The 25,603-nt window shown below is 44.7% G+C and overlaps 1 protein-coding gene across 10 annotated transcripts in view; it reads left to right on the top strand.

Moving 5' to 3' along the window:
* PHF21A (PHD finger protein 21A) overlaps positions 1-25,603 on the top strand; it is a 121,884-nt gene that overhangs the window by 51,069 nt on the left and 45,212 nt on the right. For all 10 annotated transcript variants that reach the window (XR_013221448.1, XM_077286927.1, XM_077286931.1 and 7 more), the window contains exons 3-4: positions 4,718-4,750; positions 7,223-7,288. Coding sequence is in view for 9 of the 10 variants with exons in the window: in XM_077286927.1 (XP_077143042.1) it covers positions 4,718-4,750; positions 7,223-7,288 (99 nt within the window). In the remaining variant the exon portion in view is untranslated. The remainder of the gene's footprint in view (positions 1-4,717; positions 4,751-7,222; positions 7,289-25,603) is intronic.

A 25,603-nucleotide genomic window follows, 5' to 3' on the forward strand; every position in this document is an offset into this window, starting at 1 on the left:
AAAAAAACGGAAATTTGGCGAAAATTTTGAAATTTTCGCAACTTTTAAATTTTGAATTTTTATTCTGTTAAACCAGAGAGTTATGTGACACAAAATAGTTAATAAATAACATTTCCCACATGTTTACTTTACATCAGCACAATTTTGGAAACAAATTTTTTTTTTTGCTAGGAAGTTATAAGGGTTAAAATTTGACCAGTGATTTCTCATTTTTACAACAAAATTTACAAAACCATTTTTTTTAGGGACCACCTCACATTTGAAGTCAGTTTGAGGGTTCTATATGGCTGAAAATACCCAAAAGTGACACCATTCTAAAAACTGCACCCCTCAAGGTGCTCAAAACCACATTCAAGAAGTTTATTAACCCTTCAGGTGCTTCACAGCAGCAGAAGCAACATGGAAGTAAAAAATGAACATTTAACTTTTTAGTCACAAAAATGATCTTTTAGCAACAATTTTTTTATTTTCCCAAGGGTAAAAGGAGAAACTAAACCACGGACGTTGTTGTCCAATTTGTCCTGAGTACGCTGATACCTCATATGTGGGGGTAAACCAGTGTTTGGGCGCACGGCAGGGCTCGGAAGGGAAGGAGCGCCATTTGACTTTTTGAATGAAAAATTGGCTCCAATCTTTAGCGGACACCATGTCGCGTTTGGAGAGCCCCCGTGTGCCTAAACATTGGAGCTCCCCCACAAGTGACCCCATTTTGGAAACTAGACCCCCCAAGGAACTTATCTAGAAGCATAGTGAGCACTTTAAACCCCCAAGTGCTTCACAAATTGATCCGTAAAAATGAAAAAGTACTTTTTTTTCACACAAAATTTCTTTTAGCCTCAATTTTTTCATTTTCACATGGGCTACAGGATAAAATGGATCCTAAAATTTGTTGGGCAATTTCTCCTGAGTACGCCGATACCTCATATGTGGGGGTAAACCACTGTTTGGGTGCACGGCAAGGCTCGGAAGGGGAGGCGTGCCATTTGACTTTTTGAATGGAAAATTAGCTCCAATCGTTAGCGGACACCATGTCGCGTTTGGAGAGCCCCTGTGTGCCTAAACATTGGAGCTCCCCTACAAGTGACCCCATTTTGGAAACTAGACCCCCCAAGGAACTAATCTAGATGTGTGGTGAGCACTTTGAACCCCCAAGTGCTTCACAGAAGTTTATAACGCAGAGCCATGAAAATAAAAAATAATTTTTCTTTTCTCAAAAATAATTTTTTAGCCCACAATTTTTTATTTTCCCAAGTGTAACAGGAGAAATTGGACCCCAAAAGTTGTTGTCCAGTTTCTCCTGAGTACGCTGATACCCCATATGTGGGGGTAAACCACTGTTTTGGCACACGTCGGGGTTCGGAAGGGAAGTAGTGACGTTTTGAAATGCAGACGTTGATGGAATGCTCTGCGGGCATCAGGTTGCATTTGCAGAGCCCCTGATGTGCCTAAACAGTAGGAACTCCCCACAAGTGACTCCATTTTTGAAACTAGACCCCCCCCAAGGAACTTATCTAGATGTGTGGTGAGCACTTTGAACCCCCAAGTGCTTCACAGAAGTTTATAACGCAGAGCCGTGAAAATAAAAAATAATTGTTCTTTCCTCAAAAATTATGTTTTAGCAAGTAATTTTTTATTTTTGCAAGGGTAACAGGAGAAATTGGACCCCAACAGTTGTTGCCCAGTTTGTCCTGAGTACGCTGGTACCCCATATGTGGGGGTAAACCACTGTTTGGGCGCACGTTGGGGCTTGGAAGGGAGGGAGCACCATTTGACTTTTTGAACGCAAGATTGGCTGGAATCAATGGTGGCGCCATGTTGCGTTTGGAGACCCCTGATGTGCCTAAACAGTGGAAACCCCTCAATTCTAACTTCAACACTAACCCCAACACACCCCTAATCCTAATCCCAACTGTAGCCATAACCCTAATCACAACCCTAACCCCAACACACCCCTAACCCCAACACACCCGTAACCCTAATTCCAACCCTAACCCTAATCCTAACCCTAATCCCAACCCTAACCACAACTGTAACCCCAACACACCCCTAACCCTATCCGTAACCCTAACCACAAGCCTAATCTTAACCCCATTTCCAACCCTAGCCCTATGTGCCCATGTTGCGGATTCGTGTGAGATTTTTCCGCACGATTTTTGAAAAATCTGCAGGTAAAAGGCACTGCGTTTTACCTGCGGATTTACAGCGGATTTCCAGTGTTTTTTTGTGCGGATTTCACCTGCGGATTCCTATTGAGGAACAGGTGTAAAACGCTGCGGAATCCGCACAAAGAATTGACATACTGCGGAAAATACAACGCAGCGTTTCTGCACGGAATTTTCCGCACCATGGACACAGCGGATTTGGTTTTCCATAGGAGTACATGGTACTGTAAACCTGATGGAAAACTGCTACGAATTCGCAGCGGCCAATCCGCTGCGGATCCGCGGCCAATCCGCTGCGGATCCGCGGCCAAATCCGCACTGTGTGCACATGCCATAACCCTAACCCTACCCCTAGTTCTAACCCTAGTTCTAACCCTAACCCTAGTGGAAAAAGAAAAAAAAAATTTTTCTTTATTATTGTCCCTACCTATGGGGGTGATAAAGGGGGGGGTTTATTTATTATTTTTTTATTTTGATCGCTTCTATCACAGCGATCAAAATGTACTTGTAACGAATCTGCCGGCCGGCAGATTCGGCGGGCGCACTGCGCATGCGCCCGCCATTTTGGAAGATGGCGGCGCCCATAGAGAAGACGAATGGACACCGGGAGCCTCGGTAAGTATGAGGGGGGGGGAGATCGGGGCACGGGGGGGCGTCGGAGCACGGGGGGAGCGGACAGGAGGAAGGGGGAGCGGAGCACAAGACGGAGGGGAGCGGAGCACAGATCGGTGGCTTGGGGGGGCGATCGGTGGGGTGGGGGTGGGGGGTCACATAAGTGTTTCCAGCCATGGCCGATGATATTGCAGCATCGGCCATGGCTGGATTGTAATATTTCACCAGTTTTTTAGGTGAAATATTACAAATCGCTCTGATTGTCAGTTTCACTTTCAACAGCCAATCAGAGCGATCGTAGCCACGAGGGGGTGAAGCCACCCCCCCTGGGCTGAAGTACCACTCCCCCTGTCCCTGCAGATCGAGTGAAATTGGAGTTAACCCTTTCACCCGATCTGCAGGGGCGCGATCATTCCATGACGCCACATAGGCGTCACAGGTCGGATTGGCACCGACTTTCATGACGCCTACGTGGCGTCAAAGGTCGGGAAGGGGTTAATCAAAGCATAATTTATGGTGGATGAACACAAAGACAAAAAAGCCGTAACTAGAATTGGTGCAAATAGTTATGTAGGACCCTGTCCAGTGGCCACGACTACCTCCTGCTACCTGACAGCATCCCCGTTTCCTCATTTGACTAGCTAGGCTGTCATGACGTCACATTTGTTCATGCTACAGCAATGACGTCTTAACAGGCTGGATAATCAAAAGAGAAGTTAAGAGATCTTACACAGAGCTACCGTCCCATCGGCCACAGATTAATAGACTTGGCCACTGGACCAGAGTCCTTCAAATTGATCCTCAGCAACTTTTTTGTCGTAACTTTATTTTTTTATTTTGACTGAACTTATTTTTCAGAACAACAAATTTTATAAACCTGTTACAAGGCTTACTTATGAGGAGTGGGGGCTGCCAGGCATTTACACAGGTACTAAGAGTAAGCCAAGAAGACACTTTGCTTTGGCAGTGGACTTGGGCGTTTAGTGGGCTATTCTTATTTTATAAAGGGACTTCATGCATCACTTCTGGGATTGCCACAGAATTTACGAATAAAGGGACTGCATCTCCGAGTCAGCTCCATGTTTTCTGTCGCTATTTTGATATACCCAGTGGCACACGGGTCCCCCAGCCATGCAGGAAACTGGGGCCGGCTTCCTTAAATTGAGTGGAACTGTGCTGAATGAGTGTCCAGAGCGATGCTCTGCATTGAAAAACTGTGAATGGGATACTGTGCTGATTCCGCTCTGCTGCCCCTTCGTTCTCCTGACCAATTTATCATAACTGGCATCACTTTTTCTGATGTGAATACCTCTTTAAATCTTTGCCTTCGTGAAGAAAAGCCGAGCTATAACTCTGTAATTGAGTTTCTATTACTCTGTTCATTGTCACCAAATATAATGCAATCTTTAAAATAAAAAAAAAAATTAAAATGAACATAAAAAAAAATCATGAAGTCGTGGGTGAACATACTTAAGACGCAAAATAAAATATATTAAATCTAGGTTAATCTGAGCTTAGTATCGTTCAGGAAAGCTGCACATTTGATTCTGCCGACCGGCTTCATTTTTTAGTTTTGTTCTGATTTGGCTTTCGTCTGCCCCATTCTATTTCCTAGTGTATGTCAGATGTGAAATTATTCATGAAGGTTCAGGAAAATCCATTTATATAGGCAACCTAACTTTATATAGGAAAGGACACCTCTAATCTGGATACGGCACAAATTCTGTATTTTGGGGAAAAGCCTTTTAAGTTTTAATAGTGCAAAGTGGAGGAAAACAGACTACACAGCTGAACCCGCATTAGTAACCTATAGACCAACCTTGTTAAAACCTCCACTGATACAGAAAATTACAATCTGTTGAAATGCATTCTGTAAGAAAATAACAGCACAAAATGTCTTTTTTCTTGAAAAAAAAATGCCTTTTTTTTTCTCTTTTCATCAGAAATTGGTTGCTCAAATGAAGCAAGATCCACAGGTAAAACTTCTAACTTACCCTACAACAGACCAAAGTATTTTATGTTGTTAATTGAAATACTACGTGAAATGTGTTAATTCCTTTACATGACCTAAATTGGGATAACAGATAACTTCACAAACCATACGGGTGGGAATATGTCAGCACCATCTCTCCTCAATACAACGTACGTGTGCTGCGTTCAGTGAGTTTGCAGCCGTGGTCAGACCCTGCTGACAACTTAGAGTATGAATTCACTGAAGCGCTGCTCACTTTTGGATATGTTGAAAAAGTGGTGTAGTGTTTTATGAAAATGGCATTAAACACAAACATTTATAGAAGTGTATTTATACACAAGAAAACTTGTAAATACATTTGTTTTTATTTTTTTTTTCCCATTGTGTAGAGCGGTTTTCAAGCACATTGAGGCAGATTTATCATTACTGTGTAACCCTTAGTGTAAACTTTGACTAGACAGTCTGAACATGCCCCAAATCTGTCATAGGGCTTCATTCTATATGGTAAATCTTGCGTAGTGTTAGACTGTCATCTATTACATGGCTTACTCTGTGGCGAAGTCGTGCGCACAAAATAGGGCCAGTGTTGCCCTTAAAGCTGCTTTAACGAACGAGGTGAAGGAAAGTAAAACGCATAATAAGGGCAGGTGCAGACGACATCTGAGAGAATTGTGCCGCTTATACAAATGACACTCAAAATCTGATCAGAGTGTTAGCATCGTGCAATCTAATTTTCCTGGATGAGTGAATCGGAGCACAGTGAGAAGATGGAGAACAAAATTTCTCCACATTCTCTATTGGGTCCGTGTACAGAAATTGGACTGCACACAAATGTCACCTGAGCGCAGTCCGATGATTTCCACATACTGACTTGCATTGCCGAGTGCTATCCAAGGATCTGATCTGATTAGACTTGGGCATGCAGCAATTTTTATATTTTGTTTTTCCCTAGGAAAGACTGTCCAAGGAAAAAAATCTAACGTGCACGGCCCCATAGCATAACATTGGTACTGTTGCAATTCAATGTTATGTCTGATCGCATGTGGACCGAGAATTCTATAGTTTGCACAATCTCTAGTAGTGGTGTATGTCATGAAAGACACTGGGGCCGATTCATCAAAGCAATTTTGGTGTAAATTTGTTTTGAAAAGTCGCAGCATTTTTGCACAACTTGGAAAGCAAGATCCAATTCATGACGAGCTGTGACTTTTCTTACTCCAGTGAAAAGGTGAGCATCTCTCAATGAACTGGGAAAATATGACTTTATGCCCCTCATCAAGACTAGCGAGAAAATCTCTGATCTTGATGAGTCGGGGACCAGTGTTGTTGTGCAAATTATGCTGAATTCTGCGCTCTTTGCTTCTTCAAGACATGCTCCCAAGAGGTTTGATGCATTTCCATTGTTTTTCCAGGTTTTTTGTTTTTCATCGCTTCATGAACTTCTCTTTTTAAAGTGTGTAGTAGAATACTGAAGGGTCTTTATCCACAGCGGTTTTTTTTTTCTTTCTTTTTGTTTTTTTCTTACTTTTCTAAGGACTTAAAATAACAATATTAGTCATAGAGAAAGCTTTGGTGTAAGACTGACAAAATGCCTATGTGACAAGTGACACTAACTTGCACAAATTTGGCACACGTCGTCAATTTACAACACAAAACTGGCATAACCTGCTTGGTAAATATAGACCCCTGTGTACTCCAGTAGAGAAGGAAATTTAGTTTAATTTTATGTGTCCATCATTGTTTCTTTTTCTGTATGTTTCTTGCTCGTCTTGTTTTTAAGAATCAGAATCTATCCTAATAGATCCGGTTCTCGTCAATGGACTCCATCAGGTTTTTGACTCTGCCTTAAACTAAAAGCAGCAGAGTAATCTAACCTTTCTAACTCAGAGTTTGGAAACCGCCACAAAATTTCCAACATCCAACCTTATTAGGCTCTAATCACATCTGCGATCCTCTGCTGGATCCATCAGACAATGGGTTAACTCTGGTTTCATCAAGCTGGGTGATTTTGATGAGAAAAAAATTGTTACTTGCCTGATATGAACAGTCTTACCTATTTACTATGCCCAATCATGCTCTTATTGCTCTACGCAGCCGCAAAATAAACAGCCGCAGGTGGCCGTCTAGTGCTAGGGCGCAGCAGCAAGTCCTTGCAAATCTAGGAGCTGCTCCACTTGCAGCACAGAAGTTTATCCAGCATAACGCTGGACATTTACTGCTCATAGGATTCATGTGACAATGCCTGGAATAAAATGGATGTCTGACATATATATATTTTTAAATTTATGATTTGCATTATTTTTTTATACACATTCTGTTTTAGTTGCATCTTCGATACAAATGTGTGAATGAACTCGTAGACTGCACTGTACCTGGTTTTTGTATGTTGTTCTCTTCCCAGAAATCCGAGGACCTACTAATTAATCCAGATATTTGCATGTATATTTATACATGATGTTTTTTCCCTTCCATTCAGAATGCAGACTTGAAGAAACAACTCCATGAACTCCAAGCCAAAATCACATCTCTGAGTGAAAAGCAGGTAAATGCTCTGACCTTTATGGTTCCTTTGAAAGTGATTGAAGGGTTTATAAATGACGAGTAAAGCCACTTCACCGAGCAGTAACTAAAGACGCTCGTCCGTGACTGGTTCCTTGAGCTGAGGTCAGTGGGTACGGACGTATGTAAAGGTGGCATATGTTTCGTGGACCTATTGCTTTCACTGAAGCTCTCATATCTCTATTGGATGGGTAGAAACAAATGCATAATGGTCCTCAGGATCTCTGATTAGGACATTGTGATTTCATTCAAGATGTGTTCATTATAGTTTTTGCTGAACTATAATTCCCAGCACACTGTAGCTGTAGTCTTGCAACAGAGAAGCCACAGATCGGGACCCGTTCTTCTGGAGGAACCCCTTAATTACATTCTTGTTCCTTTCAGGCTTGTTAACAAGACCCCCGCAGCACATCGAACACATTGGTGACATGCAGAGCTTTCAATCAGTATATTGTACTTGTCAGCAATGGGGGGGGGGAGAAGCTTTGCTTTGTTTTGTTTTTTCCAGATGGAACGTAGCGATTAATACTTCACAAGCTCAACGTATCAAAGTTCTGCTCCTGTCATTGTTTGCATGTTTTCTTGTTTTGAGGGTTTTGTAGAACAGATTGCTACAAAGTGCTACTTTGCAATGATTAATGTAATGAACCATGTTTACTGAGGAGGGGGTAACCGAGGCGGACGTATGAATGTATGTATGCGGGTGTCTAAATAAAGCATCTCGCTGCAGCTGATACTTTAAATTATGAGACAAGAAAATGGATTTCTGTTTACCAGTGTTCCCAGTAGTTGTAAGAGTTTTGATATCTGCTTTATGGCAGATTGTATTAACATTTTTTTTTTTTTTTTTTGTTTAAAGATTAAAAACAAAAATAATTGTGCAAATTAAATGGAAGGCGTTCAATAATGGCTCAAACATTACATTCAAGTCCTGCTCATTTTAATCAACCCACTTGCAGCATTCGTCTAAAACTGTGTATTGTGGTTTCTTTCATGGCAAAATGAAGCAGAGATTTTCCTGGCCTGATTGACTATAGGTTTAGGAGAAGTTCAGCCAGGTCTGATTTGCTGCAGAAATTTTCCAGGGCAAATTTGGCAGAATCTGGAGCGACATTCACACTCAAGCGCCCGGATTTTGTCATGGGGTTGCCACTATGGACTGCAGATGCTGTTCTTCCAGGGATGGATTTGGATATCTGGGAAAACACTGTCCATATGTGGACAGTGATGGAGAAAGTGGCTGTGGGCCTCCCAACAAAATCAGCCTTATACTGCTGTCAAGACCCCCGTGCAGTCTGTATCATAGTGCATACGCAACCTTGTCTCCCAAGTGTCCGAATTCACCCTAAAATGTGAAATCCGTATTGGCATTTTACCAAGCTGTCTGCTTGGGAGTGGCAACAGGTTTTATTTGTATTTTTTTAAATTATTCAATTATCTACACCTACGAACTTTGCATCTACGCTGCTACCCTGCGAAACAAGGACATGATTGTGGATTTTAACTTTTCTAATGAAATCAATGAAGAACAATCTGCAATAAATCTGTGCTTTTTCCACATCAGAAATTGTTCTATTTCAGTTGTAAAAGTGTATCTACCTGATTCGCTGCGAACTTTCGTCTGCAAAAAATCGAGGTCAGATAATGCAGAATTTGTTGCTGATTTCAGTACAGAATTTTATCACAGATTTCACTCTTTATGCTGCAAATGACCCTTTTCTTGCAGTACAAATTAACATGCTATGAATTGAAAATCTGCACAATTAGTTAAATTATGCCAGTTATATAGAGTGTTTGAGAATTTTGGAAAAACCTTGGCGTTTCGGTCTGTGAGATTTCAACCTCCACTAATACAGTTGCACCTTTACGGTAAGTTCACACAGGGCTTTTTTGCTGCGTTTTTTATGCTAATTTTCAGCTGCTTTCTACAGTCCCAGCAAAGCCTATGAGATTTCAGAAATCTCATGTACACACATTGTTTTTTTTTTTTTTTGTGTCATCAGGATATTGTGCTTTGCTGCTTTTTTTTGGACATGAAGCATGTCACTACTTTCAGCGTTTTTGCAGCATTTTTCACCCATTGGCTTGAATGGATGTTGAAAAAAATGCAGAAAAATTCAGGTATCATTATTTGCAGCATTTTTTTTCTGCAGAAAAGTCAATGGACATTAGCATGGATAAAGAGACACAAAAAGGCACCAAAAACGCACCTAAACCTGTGTTTTTGCCGCCGCTTCTTTCCTGCCAAGAAATCAGGTTTTGCTGCAGAAACAAAAGCAGCAAAAACGCCCAGTGTGAACTTATCCTTAAAGTCATGGAAAGGGGAGGAAAAAATAAAACTTCCTTCCTTTTGATTTACACACATTTTGGGACACCTCATCCTACAGTGCCGTATGCCTGGTGTAAGGGACTAGTGCACGGACACCAGTGGGTTTTCTCCTACATCCTATGGGGCCGGGTCTGTAAATGTTGCAGATTTAGGAAATCGGTCTGCTTGGCCGTGCTGTGGTCTAACAATGTGGTATGTGCTGAATGAATTTCTGTAGTTTTTTATTGGGGTTAATTTCCGTTTTACAGTCTCTTAATTTTATTGTGACCCTCCTGTTTGAGTGTGAATCTTGCCTGTTTGTATAAATCCTCGTTACTGTCACGCGCGGACTACTCAGCGCTTCCACCTCAAACATCAACCTGCAAGTTACAATGTCTGCTTTTAGGGTAATGAAAATGAAAGCACTTAAAAACGGTATTTTGAGGCCTCGGGGGCTTCTAAGTGGGCAGCAGTAATGTTACCCAGCTGTGAATTTATTATAATGGAGGAGGAATGGAGAGTCCTATTTTATTCAGGAGCCGCTCTGCAGGATGCCAGCTTACACTCAGAAATACAGAGAAATGGACTTAAAATATTTATGCCTCCAGTTGTCCGGGTTGCACCCGTGTACTTTCTTTTGTTTCTTTGCTTTATTTTAACTTTAGCAGGTGAGTAAAACTATTAAATTTCTGTATAGTCGTAGCGAGGGTCCCTATACCTGTGGATCATTTTCATTGTCCTATTATAGTACTTTGTCTCTCTACAAGTCTAAAGGGCTTTCCTGGGATCCCCAAAAAAGGGTTAAATGTAGTAAGGCACACAACTGCAAAGCAATAATATTTACTTGATGATGCACAGATCTGGTCATCTATGTAGGCGACGGGTCATGTGCCATTTACTCATGTGACTGCTGCAGCCAGTCACTGACCCCAGCGGTGATGTGAAGACTGCAGTGGCCACTCACTGCTCAGTAAATTGGAAATATGATTACATGTGAAACGCATTACCAGCAGCAAGAAATGTTTTAGCGATCTCTGTTTCTACCCTGCATCTGGTATTGTGGTACCAGTCATGGCCCAGAGAGAAGTGCGGACTGTTTCTTAGAGCGTTTTACTCCTCACTCATGTCTGTCATTTTTCCCCTCAGTAAGCCACAGCCTCGTCGTACCATTGAGTGTAACGGAGATCTTGCATCTGTGACCAACCTTTGATTTTGGGAAACCTGCTAGACCTTGTACTGTCCTGCATGTATAGGCATAAATGTGACAACAAGGTTTGTCATGGGGTATATTACAATGTATCTGAATGTCTTCTCGGTACAAAGATTATACAATCCTGCTCCTAGAAGCAACGTGAATGAATACGGGAACTCGTTGACCCATACAGTGCTCCTGAATGATGTACTTACACCATAAGATCACTCTGCAGATTTCTTCTTACCAGTCACATGTGAGTGTGCGCAGCCGGTGCTATCTTTACTATTAAGTGTCTTTTGGTTGGTGTTTCCATTTGTGCCGTCTGCACTACCCCTAGAGAATATCTATCAGAAGTGGTCTGCTGGATAGCACGGCGGCCCCCTACAGTGTAGATGAGCCTTCTAACAGTTCTTTTCTGCCGCACCAGTTCGGTCAACATCTTAAAGTGTTTTATTTTACTTCTGATTTGGATATTTTTGTTGTCTATTTTCTTACTTTTAGGCTTCTATTACACTTGCCGTATTTTTGCGGCCCCAATAGATTTCTATGGGGCCACAAAAACGGGCCGTAAAAATTCCTCAATATGGCTGTGAGGGCCGTATTTACGGCCGTGAAAAAATATCGAGCCTGCTCGATATTTTTCACGGCTTACGGACACGGCCGCTATTGAAATCAATGGGGCCCAAAAACAATGGAAGCTTGCCCAGTGTGTTGATTTTGCAGTACACCGTATTGCGGAACGCCGTATTTTCTCCAGTCACCTTCCACGACAGCAGTATCGGAGGATGTCTCCCCACCCTAATAGGGGACAGGAACAAAGAGGTTAAATACCCCTCCCCTTCCTGCAACCACCAGTGTTTTTCCTGTCCCCTATGGGGCATGAAGAGGTTCTCTGATAGTGCTGCCGTGGCCGGCAATCGGGAGCACTGTTACCTTACTAAGCCGGGCAGTCGAGGTCGGGGGCTCCGCTCTCCTCCTCCATCCAGACTGCTCCCATCTCCGTGACCTTCCACGTGACTTGGGACCCTTGCCCGCCCTACCCGCGCCTCTTTCGGGAGGCAAAGCAGGGCGGTGCGGTGCTCCGGGGTCCTTCTACAGCTCCCCGGCTTCCTCCTCCCTCCACGCTGCTGCTGGTGCTGGCGCGCGCGCGCGCACCGGAAGTGACGCGCGTCCGAACTTCCGGTTTTCTCGCCGGCTCCTTACACCGCAGCTCCCGCGCGCGCCGATCGGCGTCCTGGGCCAGGACATTCTGTGGCAGCATGGACGGGCGTCCCTGACCCCCCCCCCACCAAACGGACACGACGAGGGGGAGGAGCACCACCAATCTCGCTGGGAGCCTCGGTAATCTTATTTATTCCTGGCTAGGGAAGCCTCCAGGTAAGACCTCTTGTCTATACCCTCTGTAGTCAGATCCTCTGATCATATGGACAGCGACAAAACCCTTCACTCTGCTTCTGCAGAGCCCAGCGCTCATCCCCCTGCCATAAGTAGTGGGATGATGTCCCTTACTGTCCATTTTTTCTTTAAATTCAAGCGACTTAGTCCGACTTTCTCTCTCTCCTTTAGGGAGATAAAGCCTCTGCCCCTAAGAAGGCCAGTCGCAAGTGTGCTGCATGTGTGTCCAAGCTTCCCTCCACATACAGTGGGGCAAAAAAGTATTTAGTCATTCAGCAATAGTGCAAGTTCCACCACTTAAAGATGAGAGGCGTCTGTAATTTACATCATAGGTAGACCTCAACTATGGGAGACAAACTGAGAAATAAAAATCCAGAAAATTACATTGTCTGTTTTTTTATCATTTTATTTGCATATTATGGTGGAAAATAAGTATTTGGTCAGAAACAAAAAATCAAGATTTCTGGCTCTCACAGACCTGTAACTTCTTCTTTAAGAGTCTCCTCTTTCCTCCACTCATTACCTGTAGTAATGGCACCTGTTTAAACTTATCAGTATAAAAAGACACCTGTGCACACCCTCAAACAGTCTGACTCCAAACTCCACTATGGTGAAGACCAAAGAGCTGTCAAAGGACACCAGAAACAAAATTGTAGCCCTGCACCAGGCTGGGAAGACTGAATCTGCAATAGCCAACCAGCTTGGAGTGAAGAAATCAACAGTGGGAGCAATAATTAGAAAATGGAAGACATACAAGACCACTGATAATCTCCCTCGATCTGGGGCTCCACGCAAAATCCCACCCCGTGGGGTCAGAATGATCACAAGAACGGTGTGCAAAAATCCCAGAACCACGCGGGGGGACCTAGTGAATGAACTGCAGAGAGCTGGGACCAATGTAACAAGGCCAACCATAAGTAACACTACGCCACCATGGACTCAGATCCTGCAGTGCCAGACGTGTCCCACTGCTTAAGCCAGTAAATGTCCGGGCCCATCTGAAGTTTGCTAGAGAGCATTTGGATGATCCAGAGGAGTTTTGGGAGAATGTCCTATGGTCTGATGAAACCAAACTGGAACTGTTTGGTAGAAACACAACTTGTCGTGTTTGGAGGAAAAAGAATACTGAGTTGCATCCATCAAACACCATACCTACTGTAAAGCATGGTGGTGGAAACATCATGCTTTGGGGCTGTTTCTCTGCAAAGGGGCCAGGACGACTGATCCGGGTACATGAAAGAATGAATGGGGCCATGTATCGTGAGATTTTGAGTGCAAACCTCCTTCCATCAGCAAGGGCATTGAAGATGAAACGTGGCTGGGTCTTTCAACATGACAGTGATCCAAAGCACACCGCCAGGGCAACGGAGTGGCTTCGTAAGAAGCATTTCAAGGTCCTGGAGTGGCCTAGCCAGTCTCCAGATCTCAACCCTATAGAAAACCTTTGGAGGGAGTTGAAAGTCCGTGTTGCCAAGCGAAAAGCCAAAAACATCACTGCTCTAGAGGAGATCTGCATGGAGGAATGGACCAACATACCAACAACAGAGTGTGTGGCAACCTTGTGAAGACTTACAGAAAACGTTTGACCTCTGTCATTGCCAACAAAGGATATATTACAAAGTATTGAGATGAAATTTTGTTTCTGACCAAATACTTATTTTCCACCATAATATGCAAATAAAAGGATAAAAAAACAGACAATGTGATTTTCTGGATTTTTATTTCTCAGTTTGTCTCCCATAGTTGAGGTCTACCTATGATGTAAATTACAGACGCCTCTCATCTTTTTAAGTGGTGGAACTTGCACTATTGCTGAATGACTAAATACTTTTTTGCTCCACTGTATAAGAAGAAGCTCTGCCAGCCATGCACAGACGAGGTTCTGCGTGCTGAACAGCCCTCTCTTATGGACAGCATCAGGACTCTCATCAGGCAGGAAGTTCAATCTTCCATGGCGGCCTTCTCCCAGCCTCCGACACCACAGCCTCCCCCTGCTAAGAAAAGGAAAATAGCCCCGGTAGTCTCTGACTCCGACTCAGGAGAATTGCATACTTCTGATTCAGGGGACCGTTGGGAGAATGAGAGTTCTGCCTCTACCTCTGCTCCCAAATCAGACAACAAAAAATATCTCTCTTCCTCTGAGGATTTGGAGGAATTAGGGTCTATGGTGAGGGGCACCATGGGGGTGGAGGAGGAGGTGGAGGGCCATTCTGTACAGGATGACATGTTCGGGGGGTTAAAGCCCAAATCTGTAAAGGGATTCCCCATACACGAAAATATAGAGAGCCTCATCCTCCATGAGTGGGGCCTTCCAGAGAAAGGGTTAAACGTCCCATCAGAACTCAAAAACTGTTTCCCCTTGGAGGGAGACTGTTCCCTTTTTAAAATGCCCAAGGTTGATGTCCAGGTCTCAAGGGTAACCAAAAAAACGGTCCTGCCTTTTGAAGATTCCTCCCAGCTGAAAGATCCCATGGATCGCAAAACTGAGAGTTTATTGAGAAAATCCTGGGAGACTTCAACTAACCTTCTGAGATCCAATGTGGCCTCAACATGTGTAGCCAGATCTTTGTTCCTCTGGCTGCGCACATTGGAAAATCACCTGGTGCAGGGTACACCCAGAGAAGAGATTCTTAATTATCTTCCTCTGCTCCAGAAGGCAACTGGATTCCTCGCGGACGCTTCCGCGTAATCAGTACGGGTTGCCGCTAAATCAGCGGTTCTCACTAACTCCGCTAGAAGAGCTTTGTGGCTTAAATCCTGGGGAGGTGATATTACCTCAAAGTCTAAGCTTTGCGGTATACCTTTCCAGGGTCATTATGTATTTGGGCCAGTCCTGGACGAAATCTTGGACAAAGCTTCAGATAAGAAGAAGGTCCTTCCAGAACAAAAGAACCCTAAGAAGCGGTTTTTTCGTCTCCCCCAACCCCCCCCCCCCCCCCCCCCCCCCCCCCCCCCCCCCCCCCCCCCGTGACCAAACCCCCCCAGCAGAATTACAGGGGTAAGGGCAAGTCAGGACGATTGAGTTACCCCAAGGGAGGAAAAGCCAGAAACATCCTGGTCCCCCAACCGACTCAGGCCTCTGAAAAGCAATGACTGCCCTCCGGTCGGGGGTCGACTCTCGGGATTCCTCTCCCAGTGGCAGTTGATTACCACAAATCAGTGGTATACGGGAAGGCCTAAGATTGGAGTTCGAGAACCCTCCTCCTCATCGTCTGACTATTACTTCTCTACAATCCCCAGGACTTCGGGAAATTTTGATGCCGGATATCTTAAACCTGCTTCGAGCGAAGGTGATTTCCCATGTACCACATCGGGAAGTAGGAGAGGGTCACTATTCCCACCTCTTCTTGGTGAAAAAACCCTCAGGGAATCACCGCATCATTATAAACCTGAAACCTCTAAATCGGGTAATAAAATACCAAAGGTTCAAAATGGAATCGATCAGATCAGCAATCCCGCTGATCGGTCAGGACTGGGTGATGGCGACGCTGGACCTGAGGGACGCATACTATCATGTGCCAATACACCCAGACCACAGAAGATTCCTCAGGTTCGCGATTTCCCAAAACAGACGGATCAGCCATTATCAATTCAATGTCCTTCCGTTCGGAGTCTCGTCTGCCCCACGAGTCTTCTCCAAGATCATGACAGAAGCGGTAATCTTTATTCGTCAACAGGGGGTCTGTGTCATTCCATACCTGGACGATTTTCTTATCGCCCCATCCGCTTCACGTCTCAATCAGGATGTGACAAGAGTCCTCGACATCCTAGAATCACTCGGGTGGATCCCGAATCTGGAGAAATCCGATCTCCAGCCTTCGCCACAGAAGAAATTCCTAGGAATCCTTCTGGATTCGGAGAAGAGAATGTCCTTTCTACCCGAGGACCGTCAGACCGATCTTCTCCGCAGGATCTCCAGGTTCAGAGATCAAAGAGCCCCGACTCTAACAGACTCTGTCAGTCCTGGGTTCATTGACATCCTGCATTCAAGCAGTCTCCTGGGCCCAGGCCCATACGAGAATGCTTCAATCACACATCCTGGCATACTCAAGAGGACATCAGATGGCCTTAACCAGGAAGATTCCCCTTCCCTCTCATGTGAGATCCTCTCTGTCATGGTGGCTGAACCCCCAAAATCTACACCGAGGAGTCAGCTGGGATCAGCTTCCTCTCAGAGTACTCACAACAGACGCAAGTCAGAGAGGTTGGGGCGCCGTGATAGAAGGCTTCCACTTCCAGGGGTTGTGGGCCCCAGATTTAAGACACAGTTCCTCAAATCTGAAGGAATTGAAAGCGGTGGAGGAGGCGCTGAAAGCCGCATCTGTCATCATCCAAGGCCACCATGTCCGGGTGATATCCGACAATATGACCACCGTGGCATATCTCCGACACCAGGGGGGCACAGGACACTCGAACCTGAAGTTAACTGCTGGAAGGATTTTTTTCCTGGGCAGAAAATCACCTTATGTCAATCTCTGCAGTTCATATAAGGGGATTAGACAATTCCCAGGCGGATTATCTCAGCCGAAGGGACTTCCATCCAGGGGAGTGGTCTCTAAACCAGGATGCGTTCCTAACCCTAGTCCAGAGGTGGGGAACTCCCGATGTGGACCTATTTGCCAACATTCGGAACACAAAATCAAACACCTTCTTCTCCCTGACCCCCTCAAACGGGGCACTAGGACTGGACGCTTTCTCCCACCTCTGGGAGTTTACCCTGGCATATGCCTTTCCACCAATACCATTGCTACCCAGGACATTGCAGAAGATCCGGACGGATCAGGTCGCGACGATTTTGGTAGCCCCATTATGGCCAGGAAGGAGCTGGTTCAGCGCACTGACAAGCATGTGTCTAGAAGGCCCGATCCCGCTTCCACAAAGACGCGACCTTCTTCAACAGGGTCCCCTGACCCATCCAGACCTACACAAACTAAAGTTGACAGCCTGGTTACTGAAGCCGAAATCCTGAGAGCCAGAGGACTCTCACAGGCAGTAATCGAAACCCTACAGAAAAGTAGGAAGCCGATAACGAACGCCATTTATGGCAAGATATGGAAAAAAATTTCATCATGGTGTGCCCTGAACGGACCGGATCCGTTTAAGCCAAATATTGCGCAGATTCTTCAATTCCTACAGAAGGGCTTGGAGCTGGGGCTTTCACCTAGTACCCTAAAGGTTCAGTTGTCAGCTCTTGGTGCTTTCTTTGACCGGGATCTAGCAAGTCATCGATGGGTGAAACGTTTCATATCATCGGCAACCAGAATCCGTCCAAGACTCCAGATCCATACCCCACCTTGGGACTTAAACCTGGTGCTAAAATGTCTGACCGGGGACCCCTTTGAACCCCTCTCAGCATCTAACTTAAAGATCTTAACCCTCAAAACGGTCTTCCTGGTAGCTATCACTACTGTCAGGCGTATAGGAGAGTTACAGGCCTTATCAATTCAGGAACCATTCCTGACTATAACTACGGCTAGTATAATCCTCAAATTAGACCCGTCCTTTACACCTAAGGTAGCTTCAAGCTTTCACAGAAATCAGGACATCATATTACCTTCTTTCTGTCCCAATCCCTCTAATCCTAAAGAGGTCTTTCACACCCTGGACGTCCGCAGGGTGGTCCTGTTCTACCTCCAACAGACGGAGGATTGGAGGTTGGATCAAAACCTGTTCATCCAGTGGTCAGGGCGTAATAAGGGCAAGAAGGCAGCCAAAAGCACTATCGCTAATTGGATTAAGCAGGCCATTAGCCTAGCATACTCTTCTCAGAAGCTATCACCTCCAGCTTCACTGAAGGCCCACTCTACCCGCTCAGTCTCAACTTCCTGGGCAGAAAGGGGAAGCGCATCAGCAGAGCAGATATGCAGAGCCGCCACCTGGTCGTCAATACATACATTCACCAGGCACTATAGGCTCAACTTCAACAGGGATCTAACGTTCGGCAGACGTGTGCTGCAGGCGGTTGTCCCTCCCTAAAGAAATTAGCGGTTGGTATCACTCCGATACTGCTGTCGTGGAAGGTGACTGGAGAAAATAGAATTGGTTCTTACCGGTAATTCGGTTTCTAGGAACCTTCCACGACAGCACTAATTTCCCTCCCTATCTGATCTATTAACTTTATGATTCCTGCACTTAAATGGTAAACTATACATGCTACTGTGTCCAGAAAAAACACTGGTGGTTGCAGGAAGGGGAGGGGTATTTAACCTCTTTGTTCCTGTCCCCTATTAGGGGGGGGGGGGGGGGGGTTCCTAGAAACCGAATTACCGGTAAGAACTAATTCTATTTTTTTTTTTTTTCAATTTTAATTACAATTTCCTTTTTTCCTCCCTACTTTTCAAAGCCTATTCCAAACCAGAAAAACGGCGAACAGAGAAGATTCTTGCTGCCCGTTTTCGCGGAAGACCGTGAAAAACACGGCAAGTGTGTAAAAAAAAAAAAAAAAAAAAAAAAAGCCTTAAACTCCCCCCCCCCCCCCCCCCCAAAACTAGAGACTTTCTGCCAGTCCTGTTATAATTGGGACATGCAGTAGGTGAACTTGTTAAATTTCAGGTCAGTTTACACAGAATCGCTTCAAACAGGGTGTTCACAGTGGGACTAACATGTATCGGCCGTCGCAGAGATCTTTGGTCTCTCTGATCGCTACTGTTCTACCTGCTCATAATCTAAAATTTGTGAGCGAGCTGCACGATCTATCAGGGCCACAATAATCTAAGGCCTCATTCAGACGTCATTTTTCACATGCGTATTCTGTCTGTGGTTTTTCACAGGACACATACCTATTATAATCGAAGGAGCTGTTCACATGCTTACGCTTTTTTGCAGACCGGGTCACAGATCAGAATTCTCCGTACAAAGCGGAGTATGTGGAAATCACAGACCGCACGTGAATGTCATCAGTGTGCAGTCCAAGCGCTGTCCGTGATTAACATTGTAATGAATAGGAGGATTGCAAACTTTATTCTTGAAAACCAGTGATGAAATCTTGATGGTAAAAACTAAGAAAGTGATGACACTCAGGCCATTTTTATGCGCGGGGTGAGAAAACTAGGCCGTAATTAGCAACCCAGAGTTTTTCAGTTGGTAGATAACAGGGAATGCTCGGTCTGTCCCCCTATGGAATATATCGGGTCAGATTAATTTTGCAGGCAGCGTTTCTACAAATTCATGATTTCTTGGATGCAAGCTACTGACATACATTGTAACTGAGAATGGATAAAGATCTTTATGAAAGATGTAATTTATGAATATGTAGGAGCTGCGCAGGATTTTAATGGTATTGCAATAGGAAATGGGAATAGGGGAAATGATTTTAGTGGTGGACTTGTCCGGCTTACTACAATTCCTAAAGGGTGGAAATAACTTCTCCCCAATACACCAGATTGGTGATAACTTATACATCAGTGGGGGCCTGCACTGATCGGTAGAAGGCGGCACTTTTGACCCCATTAGATTGGCACGGACATTGCTCATTGTCGACTGTCTCTACGTTCATTCTCTTCTCCCTCGCTCTGTGCTTTTTCCAGCAGCTCCATAGAGAATGTATGAGGCAGCGGTTGCAGATGCAGCCTGCCACTGGAGATAAAAGTAACTACTGCCAGTGGGTGATGACTTGTTTCCAAAGGCAACCCCTTAAAGTTTACATGCACAAGGCTACTTTCCAAAGCCGTGAAAATTCTGCAGTTTTTCCCCTTCGTATTCACTTACAGCAAATCTGGTGCATTATCTAGAGCCAGCATAGTGCAGGAGATTAGAAGAAATGTGGTGCATACAGACTGAATTCGCGAGAGCTAAAGATTGTGTCCGTTCATGCTGCGGCTGTCAGTATGAATTTCACAATCTTCTATGCCATGGGGGAAACGTGCAGCTCCCCTGCATGTTACGTCAGAATAATACCCATAGCCGTGCATTGTGATCCAAGATTGGACGGTTTCACGGACGTCTGAATCCATTAGGAAAAGAAGAAATCTGCAAAATTGGAGGTTTGGCATGGAGAAACTCCTCTGTGCTCACAATCTAGTAATTCACCCCAAACTATGTGACGGTTATACTTGAAATATGCATGAAGTTATTGGGGTGGGTGGGTTGATCTAGACATTTTACGCTTTGTTTAGATAATCGGTGAAATCTTTCTTCCAAGAAATAGTTAATGTTGGAGCCTCCAGACGTCGCTGGCTCCTTCTTCCGAGATGCTTCCTCGGTGTATTCGCTTGTGTTGCATGATGCCTAAGTGAAGTGCTTAGTGTGAACGGTGTGACGGCCGACACTGTGTGTGCTGATTTGTGTGTCTCCTGAGGGGGATGTGGGGCCCCCATTCTGCTGATATTACTGGTTAGAGGATACTTCTCCTGACAGTACAATTTAGAGCAGCACACTACATTACTGGGCTCTCTGTGCTTTTATGTGGCATGTTTACAGCTCCACTTCCTTTCAAATTGGCAATTGTTGTATTTCTTCATTTTCTGCCGTTAAAGAGGCTTGTGAATGTGCTGCCATTAGTGCTCAGCCTCGTCATAGCGTAAACACACTCTCGTCTGGGTGTCCATGGAAAGTGGTGAAAACCTGGATTTCTCTGCTTTTAATTCAGGGGACAGGAGGATCATCCTGAGCTGCCGACTGCCACCGGGGTAAATGTAAAAGGGTCTTTAAATACGCAACACCCTCCTTGCTCATTCAGTAGAAAAAAAACGTCTGGAAATAGTAGGCTCATGTGTTACATTTATTGCATTTGTTTTTTTTTTTTTTCTTTAAACATGTGTTTGTTGATTTGCCTAGGTTGAGCAGAGAGGAATGCGAGTGGTTGGATGAACCGATTGGGGAGGAAGAATTGAAGGCGGCCTTGGTGGGTGTTGCTGGGGGCAGGGCTCCGGGGGCTGGATGGTATTCCAGCTGAGGTCTATAGGATCTTAAAGGACACTTTATTGACTAAAGGTACCTTCACACGAAGCGACGCTGCAGCGATAGCGACAACGATGCCGATCGCTGCAGCGTCGCTGTTTGATCGCTGGAGAGCTGTCACACAGACCGCTCTCCAGCGACCAACGATGCCGAGGCCCCCGGGTAACCAGGGTAAACATCGGGTTGCTAAGCGCAGGGCCGCGCTTAGTAACCCGATGTTTACCCTGGTTACCAGCGTAAAAGTAAAAAAAACAAACAGTACATGCTCACCTGCGCGTCCCCCAGCGTCTGCTTCCTGACACTGACTGAGCTCCGGCCCTAACAGCACAGCGGTGACGTCACCGCTGTGCTTTCACTTTCACTTTAGGGCCGGCGCTCAGAAGTGTCAGGAAGCAGACGCTGGGGGACGCGCAGGTGAGCATGTACTGTTTGTTTTTTTTTACTTTTACGCTGGTAACCAGGGTAAACATCGGGTTACTAAGCGCGGCCCTGCGCTTGGTAACCCGATGTTTACCCTGGTTACCAGTGTAAAACATCGCTGGTATCGTTGCTTTTGCTTTCAAACACAACGATACACAGCGATAGGACGACCAAATAAAGTTCTGGACTTTATTCAGCGACCAGCGACATCACAGCAGGATCCTGATCGCTGCTGCGTGTCAAACGAAACGATATCGCTAGCGAGGACGCTGCAACGTCACGGATCGCTAGCGATGTCGTTTCGTGTGAAGGTACCTTAAACTGGCTGGGGTGTACAATAGGTCGCTGGAGAGGGGGGAGTTACCGTTGTCAATGAGAGAGGCTATCGTGGTGGTCATCCCTATAGCTGACAAGGATTTACAGCTGCCAGAATCTTATAGACCAATTTCACTTCTGACGGCGGACATAAAGATTTTGGCAAACAGGCTGACTCGGGTGATTGATAAACTAGTTCACCCGGACCAGTCAGGCTTTATGCCCAATAAATCAATGGCACTCAATCTGAGAAAGATGATTGTGATGCCTCAACTCCTTTATGTGCTACACAATTCCCCTATCTGGATATCGCAGAATAGATTTCATAGGATTAGATCCTTGTTTGGTGAGTTGATCTGGGTAGGAAAGAGCCCCAGATTTAAACAAGAAATCCTACAAAGGCTCAAAACCGAGGGTGGGGTTGGCACTCCCTAATCCTTGGTTATACTTCTTGGCATCAGTGTCAACATTTTAGGGGATGGGGAGAGGAGTCTGGTGGGGCGCGGATACCCTGCTGTCTGAGGACACTGATTGGGCCGAAGGTATTGTGTGAGGGTCTGGAGGGTGGACATTTCCAGGAGAAGGGTTCCACATTCTGTACTATTAGACTTATTCATAAGGTTTGGGATAAAGTAAAGGGTATAAGGGGTGTAAGGGCACTTACTAGATTTTCACCCATCTGGAATAACAGATTTTTACAAGAGTTCAGGCAGATGTCGGGATTTCATATTTGGAAGGAGGCAGGTATTTCTCGGATGGGGCAAATTTTGCACCAGGCTAAAATTAAGAATTTTGAGGCACTGCGAGAGGAATTTCTGTTGCCAAGTTCTGAGAGATATCAGTATAGCCGCATTTCTCATGCGTTTCAGGCACAGTGTAAGAGAGGGCCTATGGAGATACAGGTAGATCTCATGCTGGACTTTATTCTTATGGGGGACGGCACAAAGGGGGTGATCTCGGGAATATACGAATACCTTCTTTACTCTTTCTTGGATGGACACCCTATCAGAGCCAGAGCGAAATGGGGAAAATGACCTGGGGGTGATCGACAATGACCGATGGGACTCAATATTGGAAAACGTACCCAAAATTTCTATGAATGAGCCTGGGAGGTTGTCACAACTATTTGTTATCCATAGGGCCTACAGAACTCCAGATATGTTATTCAAAGCTGGACTGAGACCCAATTCAGAATGCCCTAGATGCTCGCAGTCTGAGGCAGGTATTCTTCATATGATGTGGCAATGTCCCAGGCTATCCTCCTTTTGGATTGTGGTGTGGAATAGAGTGGAACTGATATACAACTGTACTATACCACGAGATCCCTTGGTGTGTATTCTAGGATATGTAGAAGAGATTGTAACTGATATATACAAAATAGCCATTGCCAGATTGCTATTTATCGCACGGAAGCTAATTGCCAAGTTCTGGATTAGGGCAGAACCACCAACGAGAAGAGATTTTCTGATACAAGTGGACCATATTCTCTCTTTGGAGACAAGTATTTATTTCAAGAGAAATAAGATGGACCTCTACCACAGGTTGTGGAATCCTTGGTTTGAGTTAATTTAAGGGGCTTTATTTGCCCACTTGGGCCTTAGGTTCTCCTGGGAGGGGTATTGGTATGTCATCTTCCTTTTTTGTATGATGTTGTAAATGGTGGCGGCTCACGATAGGTCTCTAAAGGTTGGAAGGGAGTTTGGGTTGGGGTTAAAATGCTCTAAAAATTATACATGTTTACTGTAAACAGTAATGCAATATCCTTGTATTATCCTGATTGTTCAATAAAAAATATCTGATTAAAAAAAAAAACATGTGTTTGTTGTTTTTTTTTTTTTTAAGGAAAAATATAGGGTTAATCTTCAAGTAAATAGCATTAAAAATGTTGCCTGCGTTACTGGAAGCATGGCTATAAGGCTATGTGCACACGATGCGGATTTGCTGCGGATCCGCAGCGGATTTTTCCTTGCAGAAACGCTGCAGATCCGCACTGTGATGTACAGTACAATGTTATTCCATGGGAAAAAAAAATGTGCAGGTGTTGCGGAAAAATCAGTGCGGAATTGCTGCGGATTTCAAAGAAGTGCATGTCACTTCTTTTGTGCGGATCTGCAGCGTTTCTGCACCCCTCCATGTAAAAAATCTGCAGTGGCAAAAACCGTAGAAAATCTGCAGCAATTCCACAGAAAAACCACGACAAATCCGCGGCTGTGGATTCTGCGAGGAGATGCGGATTTTGTGCAGAAAATTCTGCACCTCTTTTCTTACGTGTGCACATAGCCTAAGGGGGAAATTGGCTTACATCCTTCTTGTAGCCCATCGATTTCAGTCATTGGGGCCTACAGTCAGCAATCACTGTCCTGTGTGTAAACGCGCTGTTATCACTCCCCCGGCACTTTGACACGCACTGCAGAGCCTGCTGTCAATCAAAGTGTCGGGGACTTCTTGCAGTTGTAACCGCTCCCTGCTCCGCCCCGATGACTGAAAGCTATGGCCTACAAGACGGATCTAAATCTTAATTTCCTCCCTGTAGCTGTTCTTCCAATAAAGCAGGCAGGATTATAGCGCTATTTACTTGCAGATTAACCCTATATCTGCAGGTAAATATAGGATCTCGACATGACAGGTTCACTTTAAATGAAACTTTACATTGGAAGCGTCCTGTTTGCTAAGTAACCTATGCTTGATTAAACTTTGATTGCAGATTACATGCTATTGTTATCGCATGAAAAACACAAGCCATTTTTACCTGCAGATTTTGATCATCTCATTTACGCCTATGTGGAAAATCCTCAGAAGGAAAGCAGGAATTTACTGCAGAAGAAATCGACAGCACAGTGGTCGTGAGAAAATGCATAAATCTCATCCACCTTTGCTGGAATAGTTATATGCTACATTTTTTTCACAGAAAAAAGCCTCTCCAATACTTACTGTGTAAACTTACCCTAAAACAGCCGTCATCTGCTTATAAGACTATGTGCACACATTGGGTATTTGTGGCAGACGTATTTGGATCAAAAATGTGTCTAGTGGCAGGATAAATGCTGCAGAAAAAAATGGTGGTTTTATGCACTTTTTTCCCCATTCATTAGAATAAGTGAAAAATACTATGAAAATACTGAAAGGTTCGACATGCGAAACGGCTTCAAATCTGCAAGGCAAAAAGAACTCTCAATCACTTTGTTGGGATAGTAAAATGCTAACATTTTTGCAAAAAAAAAAAAACCAACAAAACGTGACCTGAGCACATAGCCTTACGCAGCCGGCATCTATTGGGTATAGACCAGGTACAGCTCCATGGGAACCTCATCACCCATATCGGGGATGGGGTAAAACGATTTTCTGCTCCCTTGTAGTCCACCCTAATAAATGTGACAAGTGAGGCGGTTGTAGCTGCCGCCATAGGTGCAGGATTGTACACCGCGCTGATGAACGCTTCGACAGTCACTATCAGCTCTGGTTTATTCTGAGAGCAGGAGAAACAAAAAAAAAATCCTCCTGCCATCAGACTCCTCCCAAGCTGTAAATGAAAGTGTAATCCCAGTCTGCAGCCTTGGAAGTGTTTACATAAAATCACATTCGGCCTGTGCTCGCTCCCCTCTGCATACAAGCTGTGTCAGTCCACAGCTTCCTCCATGATAAAGTTTACAGCAGAAATTTCTCCTCTGCCCGGGGAGCAAAGCAAAATAATTTGCTAAATTGTAGCACTAAAATAACAGGGGGTCGATCTCGCACACTGCTGTTTGCTTGTTATTCTTGCTAGGCTC

This window comes from Ranitomeya variabilis, chromosome 2 (genome assembly GCF_051348905.1).
Source record: "Ranitomeya variabilis isolate aRanVar5 chromosome 2, aRanVar5.hap1, whole genome shotgun sequence".
In the NCBI taxonomy this organism is placed as follows: Eukaryota; Metazoa; Chordata; class Amphibia; order Anura; family Dendrobatidae; genus Ranitomeya; species Ranitomeya variabilis.